Source organism: Phoenix dactylifera, chromosome 13, assembly GCF_009389715.1.
Source record: "Phoenix dactylifera cultivar Barhee BC4 chromosome 13, palm_55x_up_171113_PBpolish2nd_filt_p, whole genome shotgun sequence".
Lineage (NCBI taxonomy): Eukaryota > Viridiplantae > Streptophyta > Magnoliopsida > Arecales > Arecaceae > Phoenix > Phoenix dactylifera.
This window is the reverse complement of record NC_052404.1, coordinates 6,404,967-6,421,983: the sequence shown is the minus strand read 5'-3', so window position 1 is coordinate 6,421,983 and position 17,017 is coordinate 6,404,967. Positions and strand designations below refer to the sequence as shown.

The window sequence follows — 17,017 nt, the reverse complement described above, 5'->3', positions numbered from 1 at the left end:
AGTCATCTTTCATCAAAATGGCATTGGCTCTCAAAATATGTTGGGCATAATAGAGACCGACCCATGCTACCCTTAACTCTGCTCTAGAAACTGAGTGAGATGTTGAATATCGGGCACCAGTCAACTATCACAAGTTTGGAGTCTAGGCCTCTTATCATAAAGCCCGCTCCATTGCATATTCATCAGAATTGACCTTAAAAAAAACTCGGAGATAAGGACTGTCAAGTAACAAATACCGTCCAAGATGTTACAAAATAAGAGGTAGAATCCTAGGCGCCTCGAGCTGTCACGGGCTCTCTAGAAGGACCCGTGTAGATCATCTCAGCAGCTTGCGCCCGAGCTCTTTCCAGAACTATCCTTGGCGGTGGACTGCTCTCTCCAAAGATTCAAATATTCTCGACCATCTAGGGCATGGTGAGAAGTAGAGAGGAGAGGGAGGTAGGGGAGGAGAGAGTGGGCGGAGCCATCATTAGCATCATCAAAGTCGTCGGTGTTAACGCTCTCGAAGTCAGCGATGGCATGAATGGAGTGGTGCAAGAGCTCATGGGCGAGAAGGGAGAGAATGGAGAGGAGGGCGAGAAGGATGAATATGTAATTTTATATTATAATATATATTATATTCTATATATATATTATATAGATATCTAGTTTTGCCAAGGCCGATGTAAATCCAAGCTAGGTTTATTTAATGGATCAAATTTCAAGCCTAGGCTCGATCATAGTTGTTATGTTGAAAGATCATTGCTAATATTTACAAATAAAATAAAAATTAGATAAATAATTTTTTGATAAATTCAATAATAAAATCTAATATACATATATATATATACATATATACACTAAAATGAAGACTTTGCTTGTGCAGAGCTATCCATTCGATATGTGGATGCCTATATTAATGCCATTATTAATAGAACTCTTTATTTTAGATAATAGGTATGACTCTTATTTAATTTTATCATTATCAAAATATGATAATATAATGTCATTAGTAAGAGGACTATTAGCTTAGCAAATTCTAGTAAATAAAAATTTAATTATTATATCTATCCTATATTGCATTTCAAAAATAAATAGAAAAAGAGAAAAACTTGCATCTCACTATATGCTAGTCAGGATTAAAATGTTGTACTGGAATCAAGGTGTGTAAAATAGTCCTAAGAATGACTTTCTTCAATTATGCATGTACTTGGTGACATCATTTCTAAGGTACATCAAATCCAACTCAACCCAAAATCTTCTATCACGAGCATAGTTGCATAGAAGTCTGAGTCAAAAGAATACTTGAATTACCCAAAAAGCAAATAAAATAGCAGAGAGAGTAGAATTAGGGAGGAACTCATTTTTGCAGCATCTTCTAGTTAGCTCGCCTGTATTAATAGTCTAAACCCAAGTCCTTCATATAGTTTGTTAACAAATTTTTCCATGAGAATTTCACCATTTTCATCAAAAATACTTAAAAGCAAATTCTCTCGTATGATCATATATTTTAACACGTACGAGATACCTTGAATTGAAAAAGAAATGATCAGTATTTTTTTTTAATATCTAACATACTATAAATTTCTTTTCCTAATGATGTTGGATGATTTTTCTTTTAACAAAAATAGAACCTAACAACATATGCAACATTATATATCTCAATTGCTTTGATTATCGTAACACCGACCGGCACATCAAATGCATGAAGAGATAGAGATGAGGATTTTTTTAGCTTGCCACTTGTTTCGATCGTCGTGATGCCGACTGGTTCATCAAATGTGAAAAGTAATAAAGGTGAGGTTTTTTTGTCTAAATTTTTTTACATTTATTCTTTTAATGGAATGCAACATATGTTTTTGTATGTTTGCTTTTTGTTGTTTTTTTTTGCATGTCAAGTTTAAATAGGGTTCCGCACGCTTCTCCTAAAAGGAAGACATTTTTTTTGTTCCCATCTTTTTTTTTCTACATGAAGGAAATAATTTTCAATAAGAAATATTATATTAATATTATTTTCTTAAAGAAAAATATTTTTAATAAAAAAATATTATAACAAGCGTCAAGTTAATTGAAAATATATGATATGGTATATTATATTTAGCCCCATTCGGCAGAGCTTTCGGTGGACCAGAAAGAACTTTCTGACCCTCTAAAAATACTTTTGGATAGAATAGGGGTGTTTGGTAAAAAGATCGGAAAGCTGTTTTAGGCTCTCTTGTATAATATTTTATTAGGCTCTCTTGTATAATACTATGCAATATCCTTTATGGTCATTTTGTCATATCAAAAGTAGTTTCTCAATTTGTTTACTAAACACGTATTAAAGTTTTAGAGTACTTTAGAAATGTAGTTACCAAACAGCAAATAGCTTTTTATAAATACTGTACTTGAAAAAGCTCTACTTTCGAAAACTCTACTGCCAATAGTTTTGCCAAGCGAGGCCTTAGACTCTAAACAACTTTTTAAAATATTTTTTTCTTAAAATAAAGTTAATTCTTCTATGGTATATTATATGATTTCCTTCCAATGTTTTTTTATATTTATAGAGGTGAGGATTTTTTCCCAAATTCTTTCACATATTTCTTTTTGAGGAATATAATAGATTTATTTTTTATGAAATGCAACATGTTTTTTTTCATATTTTTCTGCATGTCAAATTTAGATAGAATTTTGCATGGTTTTCCCGAAAGGAAATAATACATTAAGAAGAGTCTAGTTAATTTCAACTTTATAATATGGCATATTCAATTTTTGATGGATTCCAAACGGATTTATAAAATATTTTTTCTAAAAAGAAGTTGATTTTTTGTATGGTCTATCATTTTTTCCTTTTTTTTCTTTTTTTGCATGGCGATATTTTTAATTTTCCTAGGAATACTTTTCTAAGTTTAGCAAAAAAGGAATACTTTTCTAAAAGGAAGCTAATTTTCTCCTTTACATGTTCTCTTATGTCTGGATTCCTAAATATTTTTCCTAAAAGTTAAAGTATTTTTTCCTAAAAAAAATTAATCCTAAAATTTTTTCCAACAGTTTTGGTTAGCTCAAAGATATTTTTAATATATTTAGATAATTTTAAAATTAATTTTTATTTTTTAAAAATTTTTCTGGCAAAATTTTGGAAGAGCTACAAGACTATCTCGCTCTCTCTGCGTTATCTTTTTAGATGTACTCTCGTATTAGAAGTTAGAACAGTGCTATTAAAAAAAAAAGTTTGCTGGGCCCTACTTCCGTAGGTGTACGCGTACACCGTATGTGAACGTATACACAACACGCGTACTGTGGGCTGTGATTCCGCTTCCGCCGCATACCACCAAAAGTCCTCCTCTCTCTCCTCTGCTAAAAAATAAAGGGCTTCTCGGCAGGCGCACCCAGAACCATCTCCTTCTCTCTTCTCCACCGCCGATTCGATGCCTGCGAGCCCCTCCGCCGCGGCCCGCCTGAGAACCCCATTCTCGATCGGGAGCTCTCGTTGTCTCCGGGAAGAAGGGGAGGGAGGCTGCCCGAGATTCCTCGCCCCCTTCTCCAGATCCAGCAATTGCATGACCTAGCCCTAGCCCTAGCGAGCGGTGTCGGGGCTCTCTTTTTTTTTTTTGGATGGCGCCCGCTCGGAGGAAGGGATCCGCAAGAGCAGCAGCCGCCGCCGCCGCCGCCCAGCAGCAGTGGAAGGTCGGCGATCTTGTCCTCGCCAAGATGAAGGGCTTCCCGGCATGGCCGGCCGTGGTACTTTACTGCCCCCCTTTCTCCTTTCGTCGGAGTCTTCTGCTCTAAGTCGGCATGCTTGAGGATTCTTGTCCCAAGCCCTCGTTTTTCTTTGCTAGGGCCGGTGCACCATCTGTTTTCCTTTCTTAATCAGAGGCTAAGAGTTAGATAATGATCTTATAGGCTGCTTTTGATGTGAACTGAACGAATTGGATGAAAAAAAATTTGCTTTTTTACCCGATTGCACTTCTCTTTTCGTGGAGATGCTCTCCACCAGGATGGTTCTGTGTACTTGGCTGGCTGAATTCTTCTGTTCGTTCCCCTCTATTGCTGTGATTTTGAAGTATATGCCTGAAGAATATGCTATGCCTTATCCTTTCTTTGGTTTTTATTTTCCCCTCTGCCCCCTTCGATTTGGTTTCATGTTCGTTATATGAGTGCTAAGAACTTCTTCTTGCTGATTTGATTGTTGGCTGGCAGATTAGTGAGCCGGAGAAGTGGGGCTTCTCATCTGTTCGGAAGAAGCTGCTTGTCTACTTCTATGGAACTAAGCAGATGTGAGTACTTGAGTGGGTGACCATTATACTGCTGTTGCTACCATCTGGGTCTTTGTTTGGATATATTTTGGGATAATTGAAACTTGTTTTTTTGTTTTCCAAGTCTTTTATGACAATGATTAATCTTGGGAGATGATTTTGTTCTTTTATGTATGAAAATTCGTCTCTGTATTTAAAAGGGGCTTCAGATATCATTGATATCTTCTTTTATACAGCTATCTTAAAAAAGATCAAATTGGTACAGCAGTTCTATCAGGTACTGTGCTTTTACTCATTCATTTCCTATTTGTAGCTGTAGAACAAGCTAACGAGAGAAAGGCTATGATTGTATACAATTGACATATGCCATGTTATGAAACCATAGCCTGAAAGTTTTCTTATATAGTGCAATTAAGTTCTGACTATTATTATTATTATGCTCTCTTAAATGACATACAACTGTTGATGAGTTAAATTGATGCCTTGTAATGGTTTCTATTCTTGGACATAGATTGTGCTTTGTCTTGGAAATGAGCTTATAACTGAGTATTATTTATAACATGCTTGCTTGAAATTGATACCATCCTAGACTTCAGCGATAGAAAATGAAATTACCTCGGTCAGATTGATTGGAAATTAATTACCTCGTTGTTGTATTCACTGCATGTTTCTGCGCATATGCTAAACTTTCAATTCGAACAGTTTGTTAAAGTTAGAACTGAGGATGAGTCATAAACCCTTATTGGAGTTATTTTAGCAACCTTTGATTCACACAAGGATTGAGGATAGACAAGCATACTTCTATGGGATGAAGTAATGTACATAGACATGTCGTTGGAGTGTTTAACGATGATCAAATGCTGCCATCACATTAAAAAAACATTTGTAAGATACTTGTTGTACTCACTAAATTATATGAAGTAAGATTTTGGACACTGGGGAGTCGTACTAGTACATGATCAATTCAGTAGATATTATGATGTTGAATTTAGGTGGTTTTGATATTAAACTATGGGGTGGGTTTGACTAGGGAAGTGCGTCTTTAGATGTTTTGTAGGTTCTTTCATGGATCCTTTAAAAGTTGCCAAAAAAGATTTTTTGAAGCAAGAAATTGTTGTTTGGTGGTCTACATAGTATTTCTTTGCTTGTTTCGATGTTGGGGGTGAAGGGCTTAACTGTTGACAATCTTATAAAAGGAGGAATATAATCAGAATCAAGGTTTTAAATTCTGTGGAATGGGCCTGTCTGGGTTTTTCCATCGAATGGGACACTCCCATTCGGAGCCCTGGGATTTGGGATGTTTGAGGACACACCGATCGGGATGTTGGGATGATGGCAGGATGATGCCATCCTAGCACTTGGGATAGTACCCCATCTTGGTGTCATGCGGGATGTCCCACAGGGATTTGGAGTCATGATCAAAATATTGCAGGATTAAGCCAATTTTTATATTTTTTTTTGGGTAACAGGTTGTTTTTCATTGTTTCAGTTGGCCAGTTTGGACTAGGATTTCTATCTAGCTTCCTATACTACTCATCAATGTTATGGAGGTTAGGTTGAGAGCATGGTTTTCATGTGAATCACAAAGAAAGGGGATAACATGTGGGGCATCATTGAAAGAACCTGTTCGGCTCTCATGTTTGATGTTGTTAGAATTAATCAATATCTAGTCTTCTTTTCCCTCATCTTCTTTTGCTTAGAATGATCATCCTTGAGCTTTTCCACTTCTTGCGTTGACTTATTATTGTCTTGTTCTGCTATCTTTATGATCTCATGGATACATTTCTTTTGCTCAGTTAAGTGTAGTGATTTTCTTTCTGCTTCTTAGAAATTTTGCGGTGATTGATGGTCGGTAAAACTAAGAAATTTTGAGTTTTGAAATAAGAACTTTAGGCGAAAGATTGGTATATCACTGGTAGTGGTCAAGAAAAGATATTGCTTGAATAGTTTGGATTTGTGCATTGTAGGCTAGGAGTAGGAGAGGATCTCAAATATAAACTGAAGCTTGGAGAAAAGGAGGATAGCCCTAGTGTGCCTTACTCTTCACTTTGGAGGAATTAACCTTGGATATGAGTTGATATTGAAGTAGAATCCATATAACTGAATCTAAATTGAAGGGATAAGGCTTGCTGTTCATGTTTTTGTAATGATTAGCTTCTTCATTAGCTCATGGATAGAGTGCTTACTTTTGATTTCCTGAGGAATGGGGTCATAATCACCCAAAAGATGAATTCTTTTAGAAGCAGATGGCAGGCTATTACATTATTGTATATGCTGGTTGTTGCTTTGCTTAACATTGACAAGCCTGTTTATGAAAACTTGAAAGACCTCTTTGCACCACTGGATGTTTCGCTTCACATGATTTTTTGGCATAGATGATGGAAGGAAGGAGAATATCTGAAAATATTGAATTAGACATTACATCATATATATTTTTATTTTGTTGGCTGCTTTGCTTAGCAATCATTGAATGTGATTAGATGCATATTCAGGAAGACTTGAAACAACCTTTTGCTCCTTGGATGTTTCACTTTGTATGTTTTTTTGCAATAAATGATGCAAGGAAGAAATGTCTGTAAATATCGAATTAACACAAGCATTTGGGTGGATGATGTAATAACTATTTGGACTTGAGATAACTCTCTCTTTCTGTGCTGCTCTGATATTAGAGAAGAAGTAGGGTGTTAAACTATTAGAGAAGAAGTAGGGTGTAAACAAGCTAAATACAAGCAAGCTGAGCTTTGTTCGAGCTCGACTCAAAATTAAAATGGTCTAGCTTTAGCTAGGCTTGAGCTTGAGTTGAGCTGAGAAACCTCAAGTCAAGCTCAACATGTTAATATTTAATCCAGCTTGAGTTCATCTTGCTTAAGCTCAGAATTAAATCCAACCTAACTTTAGCTCTCATCAAAATGAGAGAGAGAACAACGATCAATGAGCTCATACTTGTAGAAATAATATATGCAGTCATTGGGGTTGGCGTTGGGGAACTTCTTTTGGTGAATGACCTTAACTATCTGGAGCTTCTAGTCCCTTCATCGGCACAACACCCTTGTGCTCACCTTTAGTGGTAGCCTTGTCACTGCCCTACGCTTCCCCTTGCTTCGCGTCTGTGCCTCGTTGTCTGGTGCGACCACATTGTTGCGGCTGTTTTGCCGGTTGTCATTGTTGCAGGCTAGGGTGCCACGTTGTTCTCTGCCTTTGCTCCTTATATCGAGCCTATCTCCATCATGGAGGAGAACCGAAGGGGTTGGGTGCTATTTCTAGGTCTGATGGCCACAGATTCTGGGTCGCTAGCCTTGTCAGCAGCGGATGGTTGGACGCCATGGAGGAGAAGCTTGGTGGGAGAGGGGGAAAGTGATCGTGTACTTGGAATGGAAGTGAAAGGGCTTGAGGATTTAAGGCTTCATATCACTGCTCATCAGTCATACTAACATAGCTATTGAATTTTAATCCAGCAATCTATTATTTATCACATATTAATGCACCAAATAATATAATTACATGTAGTACATAATAAATATGCAATATATAATATAAATGAGCTGGCTTGTGAGTCGAAAAAAAAATAAACCTGATCTAGCTTGAGCTCAGCTTGTTTAATTTTCGAGCTTAGAAAAATTGGTTTGACCTCAATTCATTCACTAAACAAGCAAACCAAGCTTGAGCTGAAGTTCGAGCCAAACACGAGCTAGCTAGTCAGCAGCTCATTCATTTGCTAGCCCTAAAAAATGAAATTTATCCAAATTATTTATTCTTATGTGGTAGTTTTCTTTGTGATGATTTGGTATGCTAGATGCTCAATCATCCATAATGGCTTGAAATATCTTTGGGAACTGTGGGAAGATTGCCAAACTACAACTATCTACTAATTATAAAGTTGCATTACTGAGTATTTGAGCCTCCATGTCACATCTAGCTGAAGTATTTTTTCATCATGGAAGTAATATTAACTTGAGTTTGTGACATCTTTTCGATCTCAAAGATTCCCTTGCTTTTTGCATTAGTCTTATCGATCTCTTGTTGTCACCAATTCCATTTTTATTATAGTAGTTGTTCATGTTGCTCTAGACTCATAGACTTAATGATGAGTGACTAGCACTACCTGTAGTGTGAAGCTGCTATTGTTGCTGATCCTACCAAATATTGGTTTTGGACGTAGGAAGGGACTTTCACAAACTGTAGTGCTCATTTCCATAACTTGGCATACATATGTGATGATTAGATAAATTGTGTACGAGAAGTATTGCCTCTGTTCACATACAAACAGAACTTCAGTTTATTAAGTTGTGTTTGAAGCAATTGTCACTAGAGTTTGCACTTGATTTTTATGTGGCTTTGGTTATTTCAGTCTGTCAACCTTGAGTTCTTATGGTCTCATCAAAACTTTAATGTAGGTTTCTTGGAGGACATTGTCTCCATTATGAGTAGTTAAACTCAATTATGTGCTGTAAAATTTGCATTTGAACAATTCAGTAGCAGTCCACGAGGGTCCCATGGACGACATGGCGCCTGCAAGATGGCTAATTAAATAAATTGGGTGCTGTATAATTTGTAGTTGAGCAATTCACAGTAACCCAACAATCATCAATTATCTATACTCTGCAATCTTAGTTCAATAAATTGAATCTAGATTATGTCTAGAATCTATATTTTGTTCGACTTTGGTCAAACCTGAAGCAGCTTGACCCACCTGCACCATAACAATGTTTGTTTAACCCGTAGGATTTAGACCTCACCAATTTTTACTTTAATTGCTTTGAGCTTGAATTGATAAATCGATGGATCAGTTTTGGGTCGAAAATTCCAAATTAAAAACCAATTGACGTTGGATTGTTGATAATATCATACGGGTCAAGGGTAGCAGTTTGACTTGCATGCATATGCCATGTATGTTGCTTGGTAAGTTCTCTTACTACTTTTTATAACTTTGTGTAGATAAACTTTTTAAAAGCTCCTAGATCTTTACATATTCTTCAAAACAACTTTTTAGCTGTACTTGGTGTTGACAAGAACATCTAGTGTTATAATACTTTTTGAAAGGTGCTTGAAATTACTAATATATTCTTCAAAAGAAAACCATTTCCTTTTCTTTTTTTTTGTTCATCTTATAGTAAGGAATGACATGCACGTTTTGGAGTTCATTGGATATGTAGTTGTCTTTAGAGTTTGAAGAGCTTTAGTAAACAAAGAAAGAAGACAGAGATATTTACTTTAAATATTGTTTCACTGTTCACAGCTTGCCTTTTAGTTGAGTTGTATTTATTTTGTTTGAGATATATCTGATATTTTATCTGAATAATAATTGACATACAGACTTTCCAGGTACATGCTTGTATGGGGTTTAGGATCTTGCTTGCATTCATGAGCTTATTGCATTATTGCATAATGCCAAAAAAAAGGAAAAAACATGATTTGGAAGTGGAAGGGGTTCTTTTTTTTTGTGGGGGGCAATGGGGATAACTTTCAATGTACCATGTGAAATTGTAAACTCATACTTTTGGGTTTGATTGGCTCATTGTTCTTGCTAAATGAGAACCTTTATAATCTAATGTCATTTGATCTCAAATAGAATTGGCTATTTGGCTACTTGGTTCCCATTGTCCATAGAAAGAATTGCTGGAATCTACTTAGCTCATGATTCTTCTGTTTAAAACTTTAAATCCTTATGGTAATGTGGATGTGATGCTGGATCAATGTAATGGGACCTAAGTTAAACACCTTTGCATTGGTCAACGATGACCAATAGCAGTGATCAATAAGTAATTTGTTGTCTTGAAACTTGAAGTGTACAAGCTCATTTGCGTCTTTCGTTCAAGATTGTTTCCCCCCCAACCCCATAGTGTGCGTGGCTGACATCAATATTGATATTATGTCCCATCCATTTTGCTGCCTTTCGTTGCCCTCTTTGGCTTAATGACTAGCTTATATATAATGAGTTTACATTGCACTTTTGTTTTAGGCATTAGCTTGTTTGTATGCAAAAGGAAAATATTTTATTCAGCATCATTTTGGTGTATGTCTATGTTATAATTTATGGGTTCTTCATTGCTTGGTTCTAGAGTTTGCTTCGACTGTAACTTCATACTCAACTTGGCTAACATTTGTTCTTTCTCTGCCTTATCATTTAATCGAGGCTTGTAATAAATTGATTCAAATATCAAATAAGTACTTCAAATTGAACCTTAACGAATTCTCATTATAAAGCAACAAAAACTAGATTTGGGTTGAATGTTGTTTGAATTTATCTGCAAGTTTGAGTCGAATTTATAATGTACAAAAGAGTATCCAAACCCATATCTTGTTCCATCCCTTTAAACAAATTTTGGATTTAGGCAAGGCTCTATTAGCTAGCCTTTGGTTGCGGAATAATTTTTGAAAGGGATGCCCTTGCACTGTTGGAGGGATAGACCTATTCCATGGAATAGGAGGATTTTGGCTTTTGGTTGAAGGGGTATGTTTGGGGAATAAAGTGCATTTAATCTACATTTTCAAGATGTTTTGAATTTTTTCATAAAGATGAAATTAAGGTTCACCGAGTCAGTACCAAGTGGGTGGTACGATACAGTATGGATCTGTATTGTACCATTTCGGGGCGTATCTTTTTTTCTGCCCATTTCAAATTGAAGTCGGTAAATGATTTGCCTTCATTTTTTTGCCAACATAAACCAAAGTCGGCAAACCATTACCAACTTTGATTCAAAAATGGCGCAAAAAAAGGGCATCCCTTGTTTCGAAAGAAAATAAGAGAACCCCTTGCTGATGAGATGATGGTTTTCGAGCCCTCTCTCTCGGCTTCTCTCTCTCCCCATCCTTCCCCCTCTCTCCTTCTCTTCCTCCCCTCCCTTTCCCTCCCTGTCTCCCTCTCTTCTCCTTTCTCTCGTTCTCCGTCTATGTTTTGAACTAGTGGACTGAACCATGCTAATAACTGATATGATCCGATTCGGTGCACCCCGAACTGGCCTGTTCAGCATGGTTCAACCTTCATAGATGTAATTGCACTCCCATTTTTTATGCGTTTATGTAGGGAATAAGGGCAAAGGTAATTAGAGGGGATAAGGGCAGGCCTATTCTGTGGCATAACTCTATTCCATTAAAATGGTGGAAGAAAACTCTATTGTGCAGGCCCATTTGTATCTCCGAGCATTTTAAGCCCCTATTCCATTCCTTTTTTGGCGTTTGACAAGGGTATATCTCTGGGGAATATCCTCCTTGTTATCCCATAACCAAATAGGCTCTTAAAGAATTAGGAGCCTTTGCAGGGGTTCTTGAGTGAAGTGGAATTGGGCATTCGGGGTGTGGTGGGTTTTGTTAAGTGGATACTTCAATTTGAGGTGTTCCAGTCTTCTAGGTGTTGGTACTTTTTTATCACACGCATTGTTGTTGTGGACATGTGACAGCCAACTTATGTTAACCTATAGCACCAAGCTTAGCTTAGAATTTTCTAGTGCCTTGTTAACAGTTGTATTGCTAGAACCAACTTTCCGACTCTAAGTTGTCCCTAGTGCTGAACATGTTGTCATTGAAGTTGTTTGCATGCTTCTTGTTAAGTCATGACCTTGTCCTTTCTTCTATTTTTTATTTTCAAACATATATGACATGAATCACACCTTTTCTATTCAAAACATCATTCATTAGTCAGCTTTGTTAAAGATGTTTGCATATATTTTCTTGTTTATTGATTTATTCATTTGTATTATTTGGAATTTTTTCCTATCAACTGTCTAGTTCTCTGTAGCTTGAAGTGTGGAGCAAACTTGGAGTTCTAACACTAGGCACCCCTACTAAGCATGCAAGATTTAGGATGGGAAGTGGAGCAAGGTGTTGGCAAAGGTTGGTGGAATGATGAGGAGTATTCCAGGGCATGGTGATGAGGGTGGACAGGTAAGGATAATATGAGTGTTAGGGTGGAGATTGGGAGTTTGTTAAAGCAGAATGGGATGGATAGAGGCAGTGAGGGTTTTTTTTTAATCTTATTTTCGTTTTTTTAAACATGTTATCAGCGGCGGGTGTTGGTATCAAAAATAATGCTGGAGGGTAACAATGGTACAATGTAGCTATGGTTTCGGTTTTCTTTTTTTGGGGTGTGTGGAGGGGGTGGGGGCTGGGGGTGGGGTGTGTTGGGGTGGGGGAGTTGGTGTGCCAACTCATCTTGTTTTTGTTTGTGATCTTCTTTCTCATGAGATCTAAGTACAAGAAAAAAATGTTGAATAGTTCAATTAATAAATGCACCTTCTCTTCTATAGAAATTTATAATTTTGCTGTCATTTTCGCACGTTAAAACATCATATCCAGAGACACAACAAGAGAGTGCATCTTCTGAGAAACAATATGTATTTTTTAGTTTGCATATCTACAAAACCAAATCTTCAAACCTGTTCAATATGTTTTCGAGATTTGTCTGGGACCCAAAATGTATTTAGTTTTGTAGGATCCAAACATGAAAATTCATGTAGGATCAAAAGATGACAGGGACCCAAAATGTATTTTGGCTCTCCTACCTTTGCAATGTTTATTTTCTCTTCATGTGAGTCTACTTATGTCATATGTGTGAACATGTATGCTTCTCAACGATTGCTAGTATGCTCAATATTGTGTTGTCACTTTTGGATGTTTAACTTATAAGATATCAGCTCAGTGCATCTTCTATCTTGCATGTCAAAGCATTTGTGGTTTTGATCCATCAATTAATTTAATATTACGTAAAATTCTTGTGCAGATTGTTTATGACATGTGCTTCATATTTGTAATTGAAATCCTAGCCTTGCATGAAGGCTGCTTTTGTCTTGCATGGCAAGGATCTCCATTTGACCTTGGTTCCTGGCTATTCATCATGCTCCTTTTGTTTACTAGATTATCATTGCTTTTGCTTTGCATTCTACTTATGGCTTTATGTATTGTGTTTATTGTATATTCTCTAACTATTATAACAAAGTGAGCAAGATATGGGTGGAGTAGGTGCAAATAAGATGGTATTAGGGGAGGCTTTTTGAGGGCCGATGCGAGTGCATGTTAGTCCTACATCGGCTATGTATTGGGTAGATCTTGAGTATTTATACAAGGTTAAGGAACTCAAGTAATACTTTTCAGCTAGCTTTTTTGGATGAGGTCTTGGATTATGATAAGTATCATTTGAGCGGACTCGGTCCATGGTCCATGTTGACCGGGGGACATTGCAGCACAAGCCTATTTGGGTTGACCATGGGCTGATCATAGTTTTTGTGATTGGATTTGTGGCACTTGTGATTGGATTTGAATAGGACCCTTAGCCTAGCGATGGTGCCATGATTTAAATGGGAGATGTGAAGACCCATGTGGGCGTGTATTTTTTAGTCCTGTATTAGATATGTATTGGGTAGATCTTGGATACTTATACAGGGGCAATGAACCCAAATAATACCTTCTGGCTAGCCTTTTTGGGTGAGGTTTTGGATTGTAATAGGTTTGTACTTTGCTGCCTCTTCTTGCTATTACTCAAGTGAAAATGCCTTTCGTAGAGAGTTGCAGCTTTCTACTTGAGCCCACTATTTGTTTGTCTTGTTTGCACTTGATGGATGCACAAGAGGTGTAGCTTTATGTGGTTCCCTCTAGCATGGGAGCCTTCTTGAAGTGAGGACATTTATAATTGGTTCTTCAAAAGCTCTCCAACAACTCCAAATGTGATTCTTTTTTTATGCACTCTTTGATTCTTGAATCCTAATAGTTATTTTTCTCCTTTTGTGATATAGACTCTTTGATAATTGGATCTAGTGGATGTTGTTCTCTATATCTGGCTAAAACATGACATCTAATGCTTTGAACCTTTCTTTCCATTCCCCAGTCTTTTGGCTATTCTGGTGTTACATCACGTGCAGGTCTACCCTACTGATTTGGGTTTATTGCTCGTTAAATTTGGCTGTCAATTTTCAAATTTCAGCTGTCACATGATTTTTTTTTAATTTTATGATGTCTCGTATGTTTTATATTCTTTTGTGAATTTGCTACTGTTAGTCTGCTAGATCTTGCTATATGTACTATTGCTCCTCCTTCTGTGTGTGTAATGCTAGATTTCTATTATATTGGAGATGATTGTAAAGCTTGGGGTGCTCGTACTACCACGATCACTTGCTTATCTTGCTATTTTCTGCTTTTTCTCCGTACTGATTTGACTAGCTGTGGAAAATGACATAGTTTCATTGTCTTATACTTTGCTTAGTCTTAAGACTCTGTTTCAATTTAAGCGCATTGGCTAATGTGTTATTACAGATTTTCTTTAACTATATTTGGCTTATAGGAGGGTAGAGCACTTGCTTGTCTTTGACTATATCTGGCTCATAGGAAAGTAGGGCACTTGCTTTCTTCTTTACTGAAATTCAATTAGAATTTTTCTTCTTACTCGATCAAATTCCTTATGATCTTAGGATCCCTTGTTCTCTATCGTGTTTTTTATTATGCATGCTTCATTAAAGGCTTTTGTATCACCTGATGTTTTTAATATTTGTTATGCTTGCTGGGGCATCATTCTAGGTCTCTATCAAGGAAAACCATTACCAGATTCCATCAGATGGGGATCTTCATACTTTTTTGTGCATTTTGATTTTCTTGCTGTGAACATATTGAGCAGTTCCTTTCATCTGGTATGCTATTTTCTGTCACTAGATACCCCTCTAATTTTAACTAGAACTATCTTTAGAATTCAGCCCACTGCTTTGTCCTCGAATCTTTAGTTATAGTCATTTCATTTTTAGCAGATTTGCCGCTATGCTTTTGCTCAAGGCATCTTCATTTTGGATGGTTTGATTTTTAGCTTGTTGATTGCTTTATATTCTCATTCTCTCGTGTAATTCTATTGCATAATTTTCTGAACTTTCTCCTCAAGACTGTTCTTGGGTGTCTGTTTGGTTTCCCTTATGAGTGTTCTGATTGTTCAGATATATTACAATAGTCCTTTAGCACTTGCTAGGTTCATCATTGACTTGTGTTTGAAGACTTGCTTTCTCATATGATCCTCCTTTGTATTGGTGCCCATTTAACTTTAAGGTCCATATATCTTTAGTTTTGATATGGATTTTTGTTCGCTTACTATCACTCCCATTTTTTCCATTCATTGGAATTTCCTCGATATGCCACAGACCTTATTTTTTCCCCTTTTTTTGGCATACCGGGGTTCTGTCATTTCCTGGAAGTGAAAAAGCAAGACATCATCTTGCTCTTTAGTGCCACAGAGTATTTTGTAGGGTCTCAAATTGTTATGGATGTTGTTTTGGCCTTGTTTGTGCCTTATATTTATACTCTTACAAGCAGTGTTGATACTTGATATATTATTATCATGCATGCTGGTGCATTTGGAGGTCTGGAACTAGCTGTTATTTACTATTATATTCGATATGTAATTCCATGTGCTCATGTCCTTCATTAGAGTAGTTTGCAAGGAGAAATGGCAAATAATTTGTATGAGTTTCCACATTGGCAGATTGGTTTTTTATACAATATTTTCCTGATACTCATTGTCTTTTTGTTTTTAAAAACGTAATATGGGATGAACATGTCCACCAAGGTTTGCGGAACGGTCCCGAACCACCCCATTTGGAGCATCTCGGGTCGTACCAGTGGTGGACCGGGACGGTTCCGCCATTGAAATCGAGACGCCTCGCTGGAGGGAAGAAGAAGAGAAAAAGAGAGAGAGAGAGAGTGGGGAAGGGAGGGGGAGGGGGAGGGAGAGGGAGAGGAGGGAAGAGAGAGGTTGGCCGGGGCGGCTGGCAGAAGTTGAGGAGACTCCACGTCTCTTCGGTCTGCACCTCCTCCGTGCGGAGGCTCCCCGGCTTCCGCCGGCCGGCTTCGGACGCCCTTTCTCTTGCCTCCTCTCCCTCTCCCTTCTTTCCCCGCTTTCTTTTCCTCTCTTATTCTCCCTCTCCCCCGCCGTAGAAAATGTGTCGGTACGGGCCCGTACCAACTCGTCCCGCCGGGCAACCGGTATGATGCTTGGAACTCGGTACTGGTTCCGCTGTCCTTGATGTCCACTCTTTACCTATCATTGCATTATATTCAGTGGCGAATAGGAGCACAAAAGATGTTATGACTGTATTTCTTTTCTCATTTCTTTTTAATAATCTTTTTAATATAGAATACAAGAAAGCAGTTAGGACTCGATGCTGGCTTTAAATCTGATATTGTGATGCATTCAATATTTTGGTTCATTCAACATTTTGGTTCTCTATCTGATATTTGATGTGGATGTTGTATGTTATTGTGTTGATTCGTGTTCATTCTAACTGGTCCTTAACATGTGTGCTAGAGAACCGGTCAGCTTTTCCTATTTCAGTACTGCTGAAAGTTGTGTCATCTATCAATTGATGATTCACATCCCTTATAAATTGCATGTAATATCTTCTTCAGTGTGGCTAATCTTTACTATCAATTGTTGTCTGAATACCAGTTTATAAATTCACCGTTATGTTAATCGTGTTTTCAACTTGACATCCGCTGTCCTTCTCTGAACAAAGGAAGTGCTTCTCTGAAGTTACTCCCTGTTCATCTGTATCCACCATAAAAGAGCCAAGGAATTTCAAGTTCATCCTTGATGTATGTCCAATACAATGACATTATGGCATGCTTTATAACATATTGCACCTATACTCTTTCATTATTATGCATGTGTTGTAAAGCATATAATCTATGTAATTTGTGTGTTTTAATCATGTTTTGTATTTGTGTTTTTCTTCTGTATTGTAAAATATGTAAGATATAAATCATGTGTTGTATCTTATGTGCGCTCACGCACGCACATACAGAAGAAAAACACAAATACAAAACATGATTAAAACACA

The 17,017-nt window shown here is 37.2% G+C and overlaps 1 protein-coding gene across 4 annotated transcripts in view; it reads left to right on the top strand.

Annotated features, from left to right (window-relative positions):
* Positions 1-3,318: 3,318 nt before the first annotated feature.
* LOC103714418 (protein HUA2-LIKE 2-like) overlaps positions 3,319-17,017 on the top strand; it is a 34,681-nt gene continuing 20,982 nt past the window's right edge. For 2 of the 4 annotated variants that reach the window (XM_039132868.1, XM_039132867.1), the window contains exons 1-2: positions 3,319-3,699; positions 4,159-4,235. In XM_039132868.1, coding sequence (XP_038988796.1) covers positions 3,574-3,699; positions 4,159-4,235 — 203 coding nt within the window. In that variant the 5' untranslated portion in view covers positions 3,319-3,573. Of the gene's footprint in view, positions 3,700-4,158; positions 4,236-4,450; positions 4,492-17,017 lie in introns of all 4 variants that reach the window. The other 2 variants (XM_008801658.4, XM_008801655.4) reach the window with 2 other exon arrangements.